General features: G+C 40.1%; 1 protein-coding gene across 1 annotated transcript in view; it reads right to left on the reverse strand.

The window, feature by feature from the left end:
* klar (klarsicht) overlaps positions 1–20,652 on the reverse strand; it is a 495,292-nt gene that overhangs the window by 20,053 nt on the left and 454,587 nt on the right. The window contains exons 19-21 of the mRNA XM_083124917.1: positions 16,487–16,718; positions 7,521–7,736; positions 4,560–4,714 (exon numbers count right to left, since the gene is read on the reverse strand). Coding sequence (XP_082981043.1) covers positions 4,560–4,714; positions 7,521–7,736; positions 16,487–16,718 — 603 coding nt within the window. The remainder of the gene's footprint in view (positions 1–4,559; positions 4,715–7,520; positions 7,737–16,486; positions 16,719–20,652) is intronic.

Raw genomic sequence — 20,652 nt, forward strand, 5'->3', positions numbered from 1 at the left:
TTGAAGCTTTTCACACCACTAGGTAGGATTGTGGGAAGGAGACTAGCAGTCGGGAGATCAGACTAGGCCCTTCAAGGGCTGTCGAGCCACGGGTTGTTATTATTTTAGTTTCTCGTAACGAAGGATTTGTTTTTTGGTAATCATGCACATTTACTTAGCTTCATATATAAAATATATTGGCACACAGAAATAGTTCGAAAACCAAGCGAGACATTTATGTTCTGTTTAGAAAGGATTGTAACACATGAAATATATACACTGGTTACAGTGTTGCCACTTCAGAACAAACTCATATTTAAAAAAAAAATAGAAATTGGAATGGGAAATGAACCGAGTCAAGCCAATCGCTACAGCCTATAGGGGAGGGGGGCACGTTTGGTATAGAATTTTTGTACCAGAAACATGAGGCATTGGTGTAAACTTTAGAGGTTCTAAATGCATGTTGTTAATATTTGTGTGTGTGTGTGTGGGGGGGGGGTATATGTGTGTGTTCATACAGGAGAGAGGGGGATGAAATATGAGGAAAGGAGGAAAAGCGTGGAAGATGAAGTAGAAAGAGAGGAAGAGAGAACGATGGAAAGAGATAAAGATAAAAGGAGAAACGAGAGGAGAGAACGAGGAGAAAAGAGAAGGGGGAAAGAATGAGAAGAAAAACGTAAAAGAAAAATGCACAGTTTTCTTACAGTGTGCTGAAGACAGAGACTCGGATGATTGAATCTTGATGTATCATTAGTGGCACAGCATCCCGACAGGTTCTGTAACATCGCATTCCGCTTCACATGAGCACTTCTCGAATTAAGCGATCGAAACGCGAAACCAGATCGGAAGAGAAAAACAAAGACAATCCCGCCGTTCCACTTGCCACCCGACAGATGGAGAACCTTGGCGCACAAAAAGGGGGACCGAAACGAGAAATACGAGTGAAAAGCATTAATGAGATTGGCACCAACACGACGCGGAATGACACGTCCACCGACTCATTAAAGTAGCAGCTACGGACACCAGCTTATCTTCGCATCTCGGGAGTTTATCCCCGGCAGCTGTCCACGTCAGATAGGTTCTCGAACGCTTGGGATCACTGCGCCCCGACTGCTTCTTAAACAAGGTCTTCCAACCGCTACTTGAAGCGTCTGGTAAGTTCGTCTCAACATGACACCCACTCACGCTGCATCAAAGACAATGCAGAGTAAGACTATTAAAGTCTCGTTGCCTCCAAGTGCACATGCACTGGTGCCATCTGTGTCAAGGCGCTAAACTATTTCCAGTTAGAGGCAGTATGCCCACTCCACAATGATTGACGGTCTCGTGAACAACTCAATTTGAGTTACCTATGCTTGACTTCCTAACAGCTGCATTCATCTAAATGAAACAAGTTTTCCCAGTAACTACTTTCATACAATTCCTGTTTTTAAAGCAAGGTACTGCAGTAAGCAGAGGTGCCACCATTGCAAACAATGATGTACATAGATCTACTGAAGTCTAAGGCCAGTTTAGACGAAAGCATTTTCCTCAACAGGACTTGCAGCATATTTCACAGATAGAATCGGTTCTAATTCTCCTAGCATCTTGGATAGCGTAACCCAATGAGAAGCAAGCTCTATGTCACAAGTGCAGATGTAATGGCAGCCGAGTGGAATCTAAACAATGTATCACTTCCCATTTTTAAAAGACAATAAGTATTCAACCAAGAGGAAAAACGTTTCCTACAAAACAGTTTCAGCTACAAATAAATGGCACTGCATAAATACATACTTTATAGCACATGGAGTACCCCGCATGGAATAACACATTAGTTGTTTCAATTGTAAACACCGGGCTCTGGCTCACAGGCAAAAATATCTCAATATATGGGTGAGGTTGATGATTTGTGTTACAAAAACATATGTGGTGTTTCAGTTTGTTTACATGATATCTCATTAATTAAATACCCATTTCCTCTCTTAATTTCCATATCTTCCAGACAACTGGTGTATCTTTTGTGCTGTGTCGTATGTGTCATAGTTGGACCACAGGAAACAGTACCTGCACAGAACCGCATGTCCTGTGCATCTTTCTTGCTCGTGGAGGGGAGGGGTGGAGTGGAGTGGAGATCACTTCCTTATGGACAGAGTTGGATGTAGAGAGCTTCCATGTAAAGACTTTTGAAAGCATTTATACTTGTAAAAATGTTGAAGGAATTGATTCTTGCTAAATTGGGCCTAACATCGATTTTTTCATGATTCAAATATGAAAAAATGACCTCCATGTTCTCTCTCTTTTGGGAAACTTTCATTAATAAGTACCACAAATGCAGCATTTCTACGTTTTAAGTTACAAAGGCCTAGAGCTTCCATTTCTTCTTATAGCCACAAATCCCAGAGACAAGACCATTTACCAGTCTCCCTCTCACAGTTGTTTTTGCACCAGACTCTATAACAGATATGCCCCTTACATCTGACAGGTTGGTAGGGAAGATATTAGTGACACCTGGAGGTTGGTTGCAACAAGCTACTGATGAATATGTGGGTCAATGGTGTGTAAACAACTTGGAAAATAATTTCCATTGTTATGCATTTTAATGCTATTTGGCCTGAACTACAATGAATGCTGCTCAGTTTAGTGAGGATTGAGTTAACTGTATATTTCCCACAAACTTCCCAAGTGAGGTAATTTCAACAACCAATAATCTTTCACTGCTATTAATTGATTCACCCATATGCACTCGGCTTGCACCTAAAAAAGACTTTCTTCACATGGGGTGGTGACTTCAATGAGAGAACCATGTGAAGACTTCGATTTGGGTAATATTACTCTCAACAATACTATCACTCAATGAATGTATGAAGGGATTGGCAGTGTGGTAAACTGTGGGACTGATTCAGTTTCTTCTGTATTTGATAGACATGAAGTTTTCGTGAAGCTAATCCAGTCTAGACCTTCGGTTTATAATAGGATCTGAAACAATACATTGTGATACCAACTGAAATGAAACTGAAACCAGAAATACAAGGCGATTACATTACCAATTTCAGCCAATACATGCACCCCCAATCCTACATTCCCGGATTTTAATTTTCCCTGCATTTTTTATTCAATATTCATGGTACCAAAAAACAAACATGAAATATTTTCTTTACATTTTAAGTCACTTTATCCAGCTTGATCTCCTGAAAATAGTAAAATCGAGGTTCTAGTGTAGTGGGAGATGAAAATTTCAATCAACATGAAGTACAACAGGGAAAAGAACCTTTGAGAACGATCTTCACATATATTTTAAATTAGATGTACCGTGCGTCCATTTCGATCTTCAGCCGAGAGATCGGGAGAAGCGTGGCGGGCGGCGCTGACGGAGATGCCGACATTTACGGCCTGTACTGCCCGCTTATTTTTATGGACATATGCAGACATTTATATAAATATTGCAAAACGAGCACTAACCTGTGTTATAAGAGTACGGTTTTAATTTTAGTAGCTTAGTGGCTGTATGTGCCGATGATTTTGACACGCCCACCTCTTTTGAAACATGGCGTAGAGGTTTGTTTGGAGAAGGTTCTAAAGCTGCACCAATATCATCGAGTTTTGCTTCGGTTAGAATCCGTCGTTTTTGCTTAGGTGTTTTAAAATTTAACGATCCAGTTTCTCGTAATTTAAGGACAAGATGTCTAACCGTATCTCTATGTGGAGGTGAAACGCCTGGGAATTTCTGTACAAATTGCCTACACACGTCTCGACAAGAGTCTGTTTTCACGTACGTGTCATACATAAAAAATCTTTGTTCTAACGTGAACCTTGCGGGTGGCATTCCAATCGTCTCACTGACACAGCACACATACACACTGCAATAACACAAACAAGTAACTGCAAGTAACCAAGAATAACACTCTTGCGCACAGTACGAAATTAACACGCTCTTGGTTTACATTGCTCGCCACTATATTCACAGCTCTGTCTTCATCTAGTCGCGAAAGAACAAAAAAACTCGAGCTCGGAGATTTCTGATTGCAAGGAAGCTCACGAAAACCATTCACTTTTAACGGTTTCGTCTGCGGTGTAATCTTGATACAGTGTTGCACATTCGAAACCTCCAAACGATTCCCATCGACACAAAACTCTTTCAAGGATATAAACTTAAGCAGGACGTTACTGGTCAAAATTATGATTAAAATGTTCTATTATCTGTGGCTCTTAACATCGTTTCTAAAGCGTATTTTTTTGTGTATATAAGGGCAGAACTTGGATGAATTACAGATGATAAATTATAACACAGGTTAGTGCTCGTTTTGCAATATTTATATAAATGTCTGCATATGTCCATAAAAATAAGCGAGCATTACAGGCCGCAAATGTCGGGATCTCCGTCAGTGCCGCCCGCCACGCTTCTCCCGATCTCTCAGCTGAAGATCGAAATGGACGCACTGTATATGTATATCCAGTACATGAAGACCTTGGAAAATTATGTCGCTAAGATTGGAATTTAAAGTAGATGTTTCGTGCCAACGAACTTTGCCGAATCAGAAACTGTTGCACAAAAAATCTCAGCCATTTTTACCCAAGAAATAAGAAGCACGAAAGGATCTTACCTATTGGACTGTGCTACACGTCGTGGTTTCCATTCTGGATTGGTATTTATGGATGGACGAACGCCTCCAGTCTCCACACACACTGCAGTGCGGACGATGAGATCACGGCAGGTCTTCTGCAGCCCTCGGAGGTCTCCCTCTGCTTCTTCCATTCGCTAAAGGAAAAAAAAAAAAAACAGTTCATCAAATTCTGAATTCTGGACACATGTTGATGGCATACAGTTAAAGATGCACTGCATGAACATTACAAAATATAATATATTGGCAGTGCACATAATATTCTGTATCAGTGAAGTATTCTGTACATCTTTATTAATTATAGATAGAATAGAAATAAAACACCAATACAAGTATGAAAGTAATACAAAAACAACTTCAAATTTTGCAGGAATTTCTATGTATGTGAAAAAGTACCGGTAAACCAGATAAGATGGGAGAATACACCACCGATATCTGTATTCAAAATTTAAACACTGCATTCTTTACAATACCATAACATAGAAATACCGGTAATATAAAACTAATGTAAAACCATACAAAAACAATTTTATCTTTAGGTTCTTATTATATAATGCACTAATAATATATCAAATACAATACCATTTGCTGCTTACAGTCTAAATTTACTATTAAAACTCTAATTCCTTAAATTATTCAATTGAATTTTACTATATTCCAATATTAATATTGCTACTTTACTTTTGAATACCTTGGATCTCTCAATATTTTGACAACAATTTGGTAACAAATTGTACAACTGGATGCCTTTGTAAAACAGTCCTTTTTGGTTTGCACTTTGGCAATGTGATATAGTTATTTTTTGTCTGGCATTGTAATTGTATCCTCTTTGGACAGTTCGATTTCATTTCAGGTATATGTATATTTGGAAGTGTTAGTATATGGAATCTTTATGAAAGAAACAACAAAAATTTATGTACAAAGAGAGAGTTGCGAAACATTTGCAAAAATAAAATTTAGTTTTGAATACATCTTTTAGGTATAATGCATGAAGCTTCATTTGAAAATGAAATGAGAGTTTCCAAAGGAGGAATTCAAATATAGACTAAAAATAATGACAATATTTACAGACAATCATTTAATATACAGTAAAACTTCTCCTAAAGGACACCTCTATATTACAGACATTTTTAAATTCCCTGGCAGAAATACGTAGAGTTTAATGGCAATATTACTTCTCAATAACGGACGCGGACACTGAAAACTACCTCCCCAACGCAAATAAAACTTCTCAATAACGGACAGCCAGAACGAAAACCGTCGCAATTCCTGGAATTCGACACAACCATGGCCAGTATTTCGAACTAGCACGCATTGTTTCATGTTATACTGAATGTAATTCTTTTTAACCCATCCGCTTACCTAGTCGTCGAATCGACGGCCTGACTTGACGTTCGCTTCCCATACCTAGTCGTCGAATCGACGGGTTCCCGATTTTCATCATGTAGTTCCTTTTTCATTCAATAGATGGCAGAGGTTGTATGATCTTTCAAATCTATGACGTGTATGTTTGTGCTGCTAAGTTTTTCATACCATTTCAAGCATGTTTTGTTCAGTAATTTCTCATGTAAACAAACCTTCATTTGTTACGTCTTGCAAACATGTTGCATAAGAATGTTGTAGATGATTCTGCGATTGAAAAGTTGCTTTTCGATAGCGATGAAAAGGAAAATGTGGATTTTGGAAGGGGAGATGAACACGGGGGTTCATTTTATGTTAGTGAAATTGAAGAATGTAGTGAAAGTGAGGAAGAGGTGGTTGTGGCAGGAAAAATATAAAAGGTTGAGGAATGGAAATGGAATGCAACGATGTGTGTGATCAAATTTATTAGGTGAGTTTCTAATTATCTTTCAAGTAAACTGCATATGTGCATACTTATTACTATACTTCCACTTCAATATATAAAATTTTCACGTAAATTGCTTGGATAGTTTAAACAATATTTGACATCTTGTCTTGCTGTGCAACCTTCACGGGAGATAGCCAAATTTAAATGGTATTTCATGGCAAAAAAATTGGCATTTAAATGGTAAGCGGATGGGTTAAAAGTGCAGACAGTAGACAGTATTTTTGTGGTTATCTTGAGAAGTGTGTGTTACTTCTGTGACATGTCGCAGAAACGCAAACGACTGACTTTATACGAAAGAGTTGAAGTCATCAACGTCTATGAGAAAGAGAAACTTAGTGTTCGAGACATGGCCGTGCGGTTTGCTGTTGGAAAAACACAGATCAGCGACATCCTTAAATTGTGTACTGGAAATGAGGATTACACTACATGTACTGTATTTTGTTCCTTGAATGTAGGGGAAAAAAAACATTATGTTCATAAAGTACGTACTGTAATATGCTTATTCTATTGTGTAACTAACATCCAGGCCTGTCTGTTATTGAGAAGTTTTACTGTATATGAACTCTCACAGGACAAAAGATACAACATTAGCCTGTCAAATAAGAATTAACATGTGAAGGCTGATGACATAACATTATGTAGTTCACATTTCTTGTTTTCACTGTACAATGGATTCATTATGGACTGTGATATTTCCATCACATGTTAAAATGTGGCTGATATGTAACAGTCGCTGTTATTTTTAACTGTGATTTCTGTGTCATGCTAAAATTTTTGTGCTTTTTTCACTGCTGTCACCACATCTGCCACAATTGCAATGTGTCTATGTTGGGTAGAATCATGGAAAACTTGGTCTGTTTAAATTTAAGATGACTATAGTATATCGTAGACATGCATGACACCAGAGATGAAGAATTTCATTAATTTGATGTACAACTAAATACCGCTTGTGATTGCGGTTTATGAACCATAGTGATTAGCATCACCATTCAGTGATTTACCTATCACCACTAGAATAATTGTGACAATCATCTGAAGTAGAATTTTCAATGTTTGAAAATGAAGACGTGAAATAGAGGAATTAATCAACATACCTTGGCCATATTGTTGAGAGCTACACTCCCCGGAGCCAGGACTCCTTCCAGGTTCCGGGCAAGCCTCTTCAGGGCAGCCAACCTCCTCTCCCTCTCGCTGAGATCTTGTTCCGACCCGGAGTCCGAGATACCGGAGTCTGAAAGCGAACCTTCGGTTCCAGGCGAAGACACCGACGTATTGTTCAGTGCTATGTCAGCTTCTCCCACCACCAGCTTCTGGAAAATTAGGGAGAAAATAACTTTTCAGCATTCCTCTAAAATTAGAATTTTGTCAACTACATTAGTACAAGTATTAATATATATTAACGTTCGGCTTATACAGGGACATGCTTGTTTGTTGAAAATTATGATGGGTCCAAAATGCATTCCAGAAAATGTTTACCCTGCTTTAGTGTCAATAATATGAACAATAGATTTAGACCCATGAGATTAACGTTTTACAAATAATGTCCTCTGAAAAATTAAACAGTGATAAATGCCACAAATAAAACATTGTTTATCTACAAACACAATCAATTTTTGCCAAATACAAAAGCTGATTATTGCTGTAAAAGAACATTATTCACATGTGAAGAAAGTATTTACTCTTGCATAAAAAAATCGTTATCTGTGGAGAAAACATTTAATATTGCAAAAGAACAAGTGTTTATTTCAAATAGAATATGCTATAATAATCTGTAATAATTATGGTTGAAAATTCATTGTTACTCTGCATAGTAGAAAGTTTATTGTTGAATTGCATTGCCATCGAAAAAAAAAATTTCTCTTGTTGGTGCGTGTGCCGCAGATTGCATAAAATTGTTCAAATTACATTCTATACATAAGCGTTCGTGTATAATATTTTAGAGGGCTTGCCTGGTGGACCAGTCGTCGCCTTGTAGTCAAGTGGTCCCGGGTTCGATACCCGGTGGGGGCACATAGTGGTTCGGATTCCACTTTAAACTGTAGGTCCAGTCCCAATTAGCCTTCTGTGTATAAAGTGGACTTAAAACAACAAATCAATCAATAATATTTTAGATGCATCAAAAGCAGTTTCTGAAAAGAGTCCAAAAAGTGATTTCTATTGGTTTAAAACAGTAAATTATTGCGCGCGCGTGCACAATAATACTACGTCCATCGTTCATATTATGTCATTTCCAGTCTATTCAACACACACTTGCGACTGTGACACTGATATCCTGTTGCGATCCATGACCTACCCATGATGACGTCGCATACAAGGAGTGCACAGGCCTTGTTACATGAAGGCATTGGTTGACGGTTCCCCCTGTTGGGTAGCAAACACGTCGTGTTCTCGAAGGTAGTTTATTAACTAATGGCACAAGGGGAAGCGTCGCAACGTTGTTAAACGCTTCTGTTTTTCCAGACCTCGATTAAAACAGGAGAGAGGGGAGAAGGAAAGTATTCCTCTGCCTTAAGGTCCCGGCCAAATGAGCCATGTCCAATAATGAAAAGCGTGGAACGGCATATTAAGCAGTTGCGGGGAGAGGCGGTGGCAGAAACTCTCTCTCGAATCGGGTGGGGCCATTTTTATCAAGAGCTCTGCTCGAGGAAACGAAATCTGCACAAGCAGGCGAGCAATTTTGAAACTACAACGATCCGTATTTCTAATTTGACAAAGTAAAGCGGGTGAAGTTTAAGTTCACAGAGAAAAACAGTTCAGCAGAATAGTTTCCCGTGACAAAACACTTGTTTAAATAAGGGACAAACAAATTAATTTTCACCAGAATCAAATTATTTTAGTAACTGTGCACGTTTGCTTAAAGTTACCAAAAAATTCAGTCAAAATTACCATATAGTTATTTTCACGGTTAAATGCACAGTGATCAAACGGACATTCAATGTGCTCGTTCACTAAAGCGGTCAAATTTAAATTATAAAATACTATTATTTAGTGTAAAATCATAGTAAAATTATGTATCATTGCTATATTCTACCTCACATGATCATGTCCGGAATAACATTGATGTCCACTTAAATTACACCTGATTAGTGCACGGAGTAGCAACGACACAGTTTACTGCCCATTCTGAAACTTACTGAACATGTAAATATTAAATATTTAAATAATGAAGCAACCCACTCTTGCACTAAATATACTACATATTTAGTGCGTGTGGGGTACTAAATATGTTCTCAATATATGTATATTATAAGGGCCTTCCTGATGGCATAGCGATAAGATAATGCTCAAATTATAAATATAAAAGTTTTGTAAATAATTTGTGATTCGCGGACCGCAGTTTGGGTGGCCCTCTATAGGTTAATAATTCTACTCCTGGCCACGGATTGGGTGTTCCTTTGTGAGTGTACTGCACTGTCGCCATTAGACACAAAGCGACAATGCAATGAATATATACTATATTGTGGAAGAACCGATATCAATCCCCCCCCTCCAAATATTTCCTGGACACGACCCTGTTATAGGCACCGCAGAAAATTGCGTCACAGCCATATCCGTTCCTCTAGAGTGCGCTAGTGTCTGTCGCATGTTTAAATAACGTGGAATCATGCAGTTCGCATATTTTTTGAAAGCACAGATATCAAGTAGTAATCGGTAGACCTCGGAGTTTAGGTTTTTAACCTATTTTTCCCTTTAGAGTTATGTAAGAAATAAAAAGTTATGTCAGCGTTTCGTCAAAAAATGCAACGGATGATGAAGTTTTATAGTGCCTAAGAAAACTATTTTGCTTGTTTGAATTTATTTTAGGTTTATGTGCCTAAATCAGACCTTTTTTTAAGGTTTTTATATATTTTTAAAGGTTTTACAGGATCTTTATGTTACACAGAGGCAATTGCTTTGTTTTGTCACGAAAACATTCAATGACGAACGTGTTTGAAACGCTCTGTCGATTTCCCTTCTTCCAAGTCTATGGTGATTTTTCAAAGCTGTAAACGAAGCAAAATGTCTGGTGCCACTGTTACCTGTACAATCCAAAGTGGTCTGATCTGTGTGGTCTTGCTCACTTTCGCGTCACTTCGGTGCTTTGTGGCATTCACACCTTACAAACTAACATTTCAGCATTGAAGTTTGCACCACTGACTATACTTTTGTTGAAGCATATAAGATGATGATCCTCACAGATAAAATTGCGGAGTTTGACATGAAAAAAGATTGTTGCCTAATTATACGACGAAGGGTGGATTTTAGTAGCAAATTTCAATGGTAAGTTCTGCCATCGCCGTTGGGTTAGGCAACACACATAACGTTATGCAAGGTAGTGCGTATTTCAGGATATATGTGTCTCATTTTCATTGCCGGTGACTATACCTAATTAGCATTTTTCAGGAATTTTGAACTATTTCAAGTATTTTTGAACCTCCTTCAGGATTTTTCGAGCCTAACAAGATTTTTACGACGTATTTTAGGATTTTTTGAACCTATTTTCGGGTTTTTAGAACCTATTTTAGGGTTTTTCGAGATTTTTAGGACCTATTTTAGGATTTTTAGAACCTATTTTAGGATTTTTAGAACCTATTTTAGGGTTTTTCGAGATTTTTAGGACCTATTTTAGGATTTTTAGAGCCTATTTTTGGGTTTTTCGAGATTTTTAGGATTTTTAGAACCTATTTTAGAATTTTTAGGACCTATTTTAGAGTTTTAGAACCTATTTTAGGATTTTTCGAGATTTTTTAGGACCTATTTTAGGATTTTTAGAGCCTATTTTTGGGTTTTTCGAGATTTTTAGGATTTTTAGAACCTATTTTAGATTTTTAGGACCTATTTTAGGGTTTTTAGAACCTATTTTAGGATTTTTAGAACCTATTTTAGGATTTTTAGAACCTATTTTCGGATTTTTAGGACCTATTTTCGGATTTTTAGGACCTATTTTCGGATTTTTAGAACCTATTTTAGGATTTTTAGAACCTATTTTAGGGTTTTTCGAGATTTTTAGGACCTATTTTAGGATTTTTAGAGCCTATTTTTGGGTTTTTCGAGATTTTTAGGATTTTTAGAACCTATTTTAGAATTTTAGGACCTATTTTAGGGTTTTTAGAACCTATTTTAGGATTTTTCGAGATTTTTCGGACCTATTTTAGGATTTTTAGAACCTATTTTAGGGTTCTTCGAGATTTTTAGGACCTATTTTAGGATTTTTAGAGCCTATATTAGGAACCTAAAAGCAGACCTTTTAGAACCTAAAAATCAGAGGTCTAGTAATCAGTGTTTAGCAAATGCAAATGTTCCTTCATCCCAGCACCCAAGGGTTAAAAAAAATATTAATATGTTAAATGTAACGAACAAGAAACGCATTATAAATATGAGGAATTTTATCGTAAGCTTCCCCTGACATTAGCTCCTTCGCCCGTGGCAAGGACAAAATTGTTCCAAGCGCTGATGAATGTAAGGACGGGGCGAATGCTAATGGAAGAGCAGCGGGAGAGAGTGTAGCGCAAGTGATTTCACGCGTGGACACCAGATGGTAGCAGCATACGTGGGATGCTCCCCGAGAAGTCCCGTGTACCTGGCTGCACTGCACAGGTGTGGCAAGGCAGTATTGCCAACGCGTTGTACATTATCGAAGATAAATATTTTTGTTCATGGGGCAGAGTTGGGGAAAAAAAACACACAAGGACAAGAGAGAAAGGGAAATAAATATGCAAAGACATATATGAAAATAGAAAGAATCTGACGAGAGGACGAGAGAGAATGGAGACAGATCGAGAAAAATGGCGGGAAAGCAAGTGATTCAAGAAAAGCACACAGATTTGTTTATTTTACTTCTTATTTCTGCCAATTTTGACTAATCGCGAAGATGATGATGAAGGCACGCTCACAAAGAACACCCATGCACTAGCCAGGATTCGAACATGGAACCCTGGCGTGGAGGAAATATAAAATAAGACAGGAGGGGAACAGTGACCAAGCAAGCAAACGTAAAGAACAGAGAGGAAAAGTGGGAGAGAGGGCGAGAGAAAGTGGAAACAGATATAGGGGGTATATATAGAGAGAGATTGACCGGGAGAAAAAAACAAGAGGAAGAAGGGGAAATATTAAGAAAATGAGGGAGAAGAAAACAGCGAGGTTAACAAGGGAGGTTAGATGGATGTGCAAAGAGAAAGAGGGAGGGAAAGCAAGAGAGAGAAATAATAAAAAAAACAAAGAATAAGAAAGAAAAAGGGAAATAGTAATAGAGAGATGGGAAAAATTGTGGGAAAGCAAAGAACGAGAGATGAAGAGTGGGTGAGGAAAAAAGAAGACAAGAGACAATTGAAGCAGAGATAGAGAAAGCAGTAGGGAAACGAACGAGAGAGAGAGAGAGAGAGAGAGAGAGAGAGAGAGAGAGAGAGAGAGAGAGAGAGAGAGAGAGAGAGAGAGAGACACACACACTTGGCAGCCAATGACCATCGAAGCATAGTCCACCCTTCGCCCGAAAAACGTTTTTTTTGTTTTTTTTTTACGCCGTCATTGCTACCGAGGCAGCATCCACTGCGTCCAAGAAAAAGCAGGAAACATTAAAATTTAAAAGCACCCGAGCTCCATTCCGCCAACGGTTCACAGAAAAGTCTCATTTCCTCCCGCCCCATTTAACCCGAACCGGTCGCTTCCGCCTGGCGCATTTTACAGCTCCCCGGTTGGCAACCCTGGGCGAAACGCCTCGCATCGCTCCTTAGAATGCAAACCGCGGCTCGGCCCGGGGCGACACCACCCGCATACAGATGGCGTGTTAAAAACAAATACGGGAGTCGGCGCGAGGTCGCAACTGGGAATCAGCGAGTGATTGTTAATCTAGTTCGAATCGGCGTCCTCCGTAACAAATGCCTTATGCGAGCTATTACACGAAACAAATTACCCGGCCGCCTCCGCAAAATCTCCAAGGGATATGATTTCTTGCTTCCCATCGCAGGTCGCTTGGTATTCACGGCCCGTGCAGAGGAAGGGATTGATTCAATTGCGCACACGGCGCTCGGAAACGTCGGTAGAGGCCGCCAGCATGCATTTCCAAATTCTAGTTTCGACGACGTGCATTTGTAAGGACGGACTAGCTCTTCCTCACTCTCGTCTTTGCTTCAGCAGAAAAGTGCAAAAGAGAGAGAGAGAGAGAGAGAGAGAGAGAGAGAGAGAGAGAGAGAGAGAGAGAGAGAGAGAGAGAGAGAGAGAGAGAGAGAGAGAGAGAGAGAGAGAGAGAGAGAGAGAGAGAGAGAGAGAGAGAGAGAGAGAGTATCTATTTCTGCCACTCTTGGTTAACCGCGACGATGAGAATGAGCGACAAGATGAAATTCATGAAAGGACACTCGCGAAGAACACCTACGCGTACATTCAGATCAGGATTCAAATTCAGCCTGTGCCTCTTCCCGAACCTAACCCAGTTTATACACATGTTACTTACGTATGTACAGTCAGTGCCAATAAAAATGGGACACCTATAGTGTGTCTCAACCTTAAAAGTCAGTATGGAAGTAAATGGAGTACTTCCCTCTCTCTCTAATACATGAGTTTTGCCAATAGCTCTGTCCTTCTCTACCACCGCTGCGTTGCGAGATGTTACAAAATTTACAAAATGTAAAAGTCATAAATTTCAATCCGTGAAATCATTATCCTGTAGAGTTTTTTATGCTTTATTTAATGAAGGCATTATATAACCTGTTATAAATTCATGTGATTTGAATTTTTCATAATTATGCAATTTTGCTAAACGCTTAATTTTTTTCTAGTAAATACTTCAAAAGCCATAAATATCAACCAGCTTGAACAACTTCGCCAGATTTTTTTCTACGGAATCTATGATGTTTGTAGATATGATATTCTTCGCCAGAGTAAATTAATTTGCTTACGAGTTATATATATATATATACACACACACACACATTGGATATTTTGTATAAATCATCAGACCGTAACACGAAAAAGTTGGTTAGCGAGAAACTTTTCGGTTTGTCGCGATACACGTGCAGACCAAGCGAGAAAAGTGTTGACAATTGTTTGAAGTTATTTTTAGACTGCATTGTTACTCCACAGCACCTTTATTTATTCCGCAATCGTAGTTTGTTTATGCAGGCTGTCTGGCGTATCAAATTCATTGCGCGCCACCGAGGTTACAATTCAGTTGCAGGCAGGTTCCCCGGTTCGTAGGAAGTGCAGTGTGCTTTATTTTCCGGAAAAAAATATATCTTAATGTTTGTTTTTGTATTTATTTAATTCTGTTTATGTAAAAGATACAACATTCAACGAAAGAGGTAACAATAGTTGCGTGTATTACACATATAATGCAAATGTAAAATGGTAAATAGTTACGTCGAAATATAAACATTTACATGCAAATCTTGAGGTAAGTATCGTTGTTTTTTTTTCAAAATGCATCAAATACATAGATTTTGAATATTTCCTATACGATATTAAGGAAGTAAATTTGTCACAATCATTAGCGATTAACAGCGACTCCGTTTGTTGATCTGGCAACGCCGCGCTCCATTTAACCCATACTGACTTTTAAGGTTGAGACACACTATAGATCCTGAATTACTGTCTTCCTTGGAAGGCGTTATGCCCGTTGCCTAACTATACGGCGCTGGTGGAAGTTGCCATTGAAAATTTGTAATTAAATCCACTTATCGCCTTGGAGTTAGGCAACACACACAACGCCTTGTAGGAAAGCAAATATTTCAGGATAAAGGTGTCCCATTTTTTTGGCAGTGACTGTACATAAATCACAGAAAAATGGAAAGAAAAAACAAAAACTAAATAAAAATAAAGGTACATAAATAGGAAGTTAGGATGAAACTACAGAGAGGGGGTGGGGTAACGAGTAAGCAACATTTGCAGAGGAACTACGGGAGAAATAGGAAGGTGGGCATTCCTAAACTCGAAGGTCAAAAGTGACAGAAAAGCAACGCTAAATAACACGAATACAGAAAGAGTTAGGTAGAAGGATCGAGTGGAAGGGGAAGAAAAGTAGATAGGGAGAGGGGAAGGAGGCAAGAATACGGAGAGGGGGAAGAAGGCTGGGGAGAGAGGAAAGGTAAGGATAAAGCGACAGGGGAAAGACAAGGAAAGAGGGACAGAGGGGAAGAAAGAGAGAGAACGAATCCGAAGGATAGAGTGATGGTTGGGGGGTGAGTACGTTAAGTGGTCGATTTTCGATCGCACCACCAAAGTTCCCAGAGTGAAGTTCCGGCCTGGGAACTGTACAAGCAGAACGAAGGCAGAAAACCGGTGCACTGACCTGCTGAGAATCCACATTCCCAATTAGTTTTGTAATAATCCGCTAAGAGGCACCACTCGCAATCTTGCTTCCACTTATTCTCACCCACAGAACAAGAGATGGCACTGCTACATTTCAACAGCTGTATATAGCCTTATCTGCGGTGTTCTAAAGTGTCCCTTCATCCAATTAACCATCCTCGTCGTCGCGATCAGCAGAAAAGTGACTAACAAAAATACACACACACACTTAACAGCAGCGTTTTATTTATAAACCCGCCTTCCTCTCAAGTTGAGCGTTCGGGTTCGTCCATGTCGGAGGACAACGGATTCGATTCCCATTCCAATCTGGCAATGTACGGCCAACCACGTGTACCAATTAATAAAGGCAAGAAAAAGATTCAGCTGCTTCCACCTGCAAGCTATCTCAGCACTGGTTCGTATCATCAATCTTGAAAGACGACAACTTTTTACCCCTAGCTTTATTTATTGGATGCCTTCTCCCATCTTACACCAATGACATCCATTGCTGTACTACCCCCCCCCCCCCTGCACTTCTAAACTCCATGTTGATTTTCTTGCCGTGCAACTTACGAGTAGTAGAATTTACCTACTGTTTAATAGTCCTATTAAAACACGTGGTTCCCCCAACAATTGAACTTAAGTAATGGTTCAGTTATTTTTTCTACATGGAACTTGTGATTCAACCCAATTACAAACCAAAGAAACAAATATTTTTATATTGTTGCTTTTGTTTACATTTACTTCGTTCTTGCAGTGGACAGATCATAGGCATCAATATCATCCCAAGTTTTCAACTCACCTGACACGTGACGGTCTCCAATCGCGACTCTTGCTTCTCGGACAGGACCTTGGCGACGTCCCGGACGGAGGTGGCGACATCTGGAGAGACGCTTCCTCCTGCGAGGGCGGAGTCGAGCATCCGGAGGGTGTCCTGGTCGGTCTTCAGCGCCTTCTGGAGCTCCGTGTACTGCAGCTCGAACTGCTGCCACGTCTGGGCCGCGTGCTGCAGGTTGTTCAGCTGCACGGACACCCTGGAGGGAAGGACAAGACTGTAAGCAATCCGCTTTCGCGAACAACCCTCTCCCCCCACAACACACACACCACTAGCGTACGTAGGATAATTTTTAGGTGGGAGCGGGGGTTCCTTAAAATAATATAAAATTCGACATGCATATTCATTTCTAACGTATGTGGAAAAAGTTTACACCTTGCTGCAATATGTGCTATGAAAAGAGGGGGGGGGGGAAATCGGAATATATTTCCTTAGTAAATCATTTACTTTAGCGGATTCCAAGTCGCTTTTTTCTGCTAGGTGCACCATATTTAATCCGTTAGATGAAAAAACTGAAGAATCTAAGGGGACAGATGAAGCAAAGTGTTCAGCAACAATCGAGGACAATTGCGGTGATTTTGACGGTGAAGGTCACGTTAGGACAATTGGGACTATCAGGACCTAACCAAAAGAGCCACAGAACTAATAATGCTGTAGAAGGCTGGAACAACAAAATAAATAGGTGGCTTGGAAGACCGCATCCAAGAATTCATGATGTTCTGCCTGCCTCAAGAGCCAAGCAGAAGACACCAACATGAAGTACGTGCGGATGGAACTTAATCTGGAAGGTCAGAAAAGGAAGAAGTGTGACGAGAGAGCTGGAAAGTGTATTCTCACATATGAGGAAACGGGCCACTTTAAAAGGTGTCTGCTGGCTCTAGCCCATGTTCAAAAACTTGATTGAACCAAATTCCCAGTCGAAAATATCAATATGTCAACACAATTCTTGTGTAAGAGGTATATTGTACGGGGTGTCATCGCATTTGTCCATCCGCCCTTTCACTTCTAACTGTGTTCATCGCAATTGTCCGGCTACCGTTCAGCAAAGCTAAGGAAAAATGAATTTCAGTAATAGTAGTAGACACGCTGTCGTAATTAACGAACATTCCGGGGATTATGACGATCTTGGGGGGCGGAATGGGGGGGGGGGGGCACGCCAATGGCCTTCGGGGAGAAGGGGAATGAATACCTGATCATTTCTCTATTCTTTGTTCCTTTCATAACTTCTGCAAGATTTAATGTTGTTTGTCCATTTTACTGTTTTCTGTACCTTGCGCTATTTCTACGTTTGCTTGTTTGATTTTTAGTATTCAATCCACTTTATGCACAGATAGGCTAATTGGGACTGGACCTACAGTTTAAAGTGGGTTCCGAACTACTGTGCAATGTGCCTCCACAAGGTATTGAACCAGGGACTCCTTGATTACAAGGCGACGATTGTTTCTACGTATTTTTATTGTTAGATTTTCTACGAAATCTTTAAAATAAGACGAATATATTGATTTAGTTATTTTCGACTGTCATGTTAAATAGTGTTGTTTCTGGAGAGCAGTGTGATTTGGCAAAATTTCGGGAAATGTGCCGGTGTAAGTCCACGCTTGGAGGAGAGTGTTGCGTAAAACAAAACACACCAACCACGTGGATTCGGGAAATGTTTCCACTGGAGGATAATTAACTGGGCCCCCGAGGCCCTCGAAAGTCAGGAGATCGCCCCCTCCGCCCCCCAAATAAAACACTTCAGGAGAGGAAATATTGCGATTCCTGGCGGACAAGGAAGGCCATGCAAGTCCTTCCACGCGAAGAGTCAATATTTGCGGAAGTAATGAAGACCCCTCGCATCAGGCGAGTATCATGTGGACAGACTGTCACGACGCGGGGAAAAACATGGGGCACTTTCATTACGGGCCACCGCCCCGCCAATAATTCTCCGGGCGGCCCCCTTCAGGAACCTTAATATCGGCTCCTATAGAGGAGGCATCGTCGGCTCCCTCATTCTTCGCACGTTGCTGGACAGAGCAAACAGACCCGGACGGGGATTCGATGGCTTTATTCAGTAGTATGTGCCCCTACTGCGGGACGTGTGGCTACGTGCCTGCCCTGCGAAAAGTTCAGGATTGGTTCGTGTCAATCATGGTCGCACGACGCGCGTGTTTGCCTTTTGGAATCTATTCCGGCGATGCTGATCTTCTTCTATCCATGCAGAAGACTGCCCCAAGCAGTTTGGTCTTTTCCCTTATTACCCCAAACTGAGGATGATATGCACGGTTGGAGAGTAACGTGTTGCAAATAACGCTGTCAACTTTCTGCGTCAATATTCCGTGGCCAGCCGCACACCGTATCCTTTACGACGCGGAAAGACTAGTAAATTTGTTGGCTAAAATCTGATAGAACATTTCGTCCATGTACGCAGCAGGTCTAGGTCTGTCTGTTATAATTTGAGAAACTGATAACCATGCTTATAATGCACAGTTTACAGCACAATTATGTATCAATGTGCATGTAGAATTGATGTATCAGTTTGTGTGTTGCGAATTGAATATATTTCTAGCAAGTAATTGGTTAGAAAATACGATATTAACCATATGTACATACATTTCATTGCTGGCTTCAAGCGCAGAGCGTTTTTGTCGCAAGCTGCTCCACGCGATATCAAATTCCACGGGCCTTAGTTGTTTTGTCGCAAATGACTCGAGTCATACGTTTCGTCCGGTGTGCGGCCTCCCATCAGGGATTATGATAAAACTTTCCCTGAGACTGTGCGAGACAAGAATGACTCGTCGCGTAGTGTCGTTTCGAATCTGGTGTGCGGCTGGCATTACACTGGAGTTTAACGTTTCATATTCTTGGTTTTGTAGATTTAATTCGCCGCCTCAGCCCGAACTGACAAACACAAGATGACCTTTCGTTCGGGGTTCACCAGCGATAAGAGGAAATCCTTTCACGTCACCAACTTCCTAATTGCATCTCCCTAACGTGCAACAGGAAGTACAGACGACCTATACCCTATTCCGGGAATCTCTGGAGCAAGGTCAAGCATAAAGGTGGGTGGAGCTAAGCAGTACACACTGCTGCAAAGCTTCAGTCCTTCCCCCCACCTCCACGCAATCCCGTTCCCTCTCACGTGTTCATCGTTCGCTTGCTCCAGAAATAAGTATAAGCAATCTGACCCACACCACATGAACTAACACGCCATTTTCGCCAGACAGTTCGAGCATTTTAGCTTGCAATCCGAAACTGGAAATAACATATTGCATTCGTGACCCCCACGACAAGGAAAGAGGTCGGAAGGGTTAACTAAAAACCAGCATACCGAGAGCGAAACTGATTGCCCTGCAAGAAGAACCAAGTTTTTTCCACGGTCTGCCGGAACAAATCACACTATTATGGGCCACATCACACCTACGACGTATGAATAAACTCACCATTACCACCCTCGTGGTGTACGCTTGACCCTCCTGGGAATATAACACAGTAAACAAAGATCTGTCAGTAGTTTCCAGTGTTGCCAGGTCAGTATATTAAAAAAATCAGGATACTTTTCATGAAATACAATACTAATTATATATTTTAACAGACTGCGTTAACCTTGACCTGTTCATCTCAGTACATGGTTTCAACATGCTTCTGAATTCAATTCATTTAACTAAAAAGTAAGTGTTTTTCGTCAATTTTGTGCTCGGATAGGCTTTACTGGGACTGGACCTACAGTTCAAAGTGAGGTTTGGACTATTGTACAATGCGACTCATTTGTAAATGGAACCCGTGACCTCCTGATTACAAGGCGACAGCTTTACCCACTATGATATCCGGCGTAGCATGCAATGTAATGTGGTAAGGAGGTCATAGCCACATGGGAGGTATTTTATTACATTTCGACTAGCCTTAAGAGTAGAGTTGCCAGATTTCTAAAATAAAAAACTGGACATATAGACATGGATATAGTTCAATTTATTTTTATAACATTTTTAAACAGTAAAAAATTAATTTCAGTTTAAACCATTGTTAATGCAGAATTTTGAACATTTTGACAAAATATAGTAATATTTGAGTGAACACTTGGCGTCCTTTAGAATAATCACTGCTATAAGAACACTTTCTTTTTGGCATGACGAAACTTTTTACATCACCTAAGC

Source organism: Lepisma saccharinum, chromosome 7, assembly GCF_977018435.1.
Source record: "Lepisma saccharinum chromosome 7, izLepSacc3.1, whole genome shotgun sequence".
Taxonomy (NCBI): Eukaryota; Metazoa; Arthropoda; class Insecta; order Zygentoma; family Lepismatidae; genus Lepisma; species Lepisma saccharinum.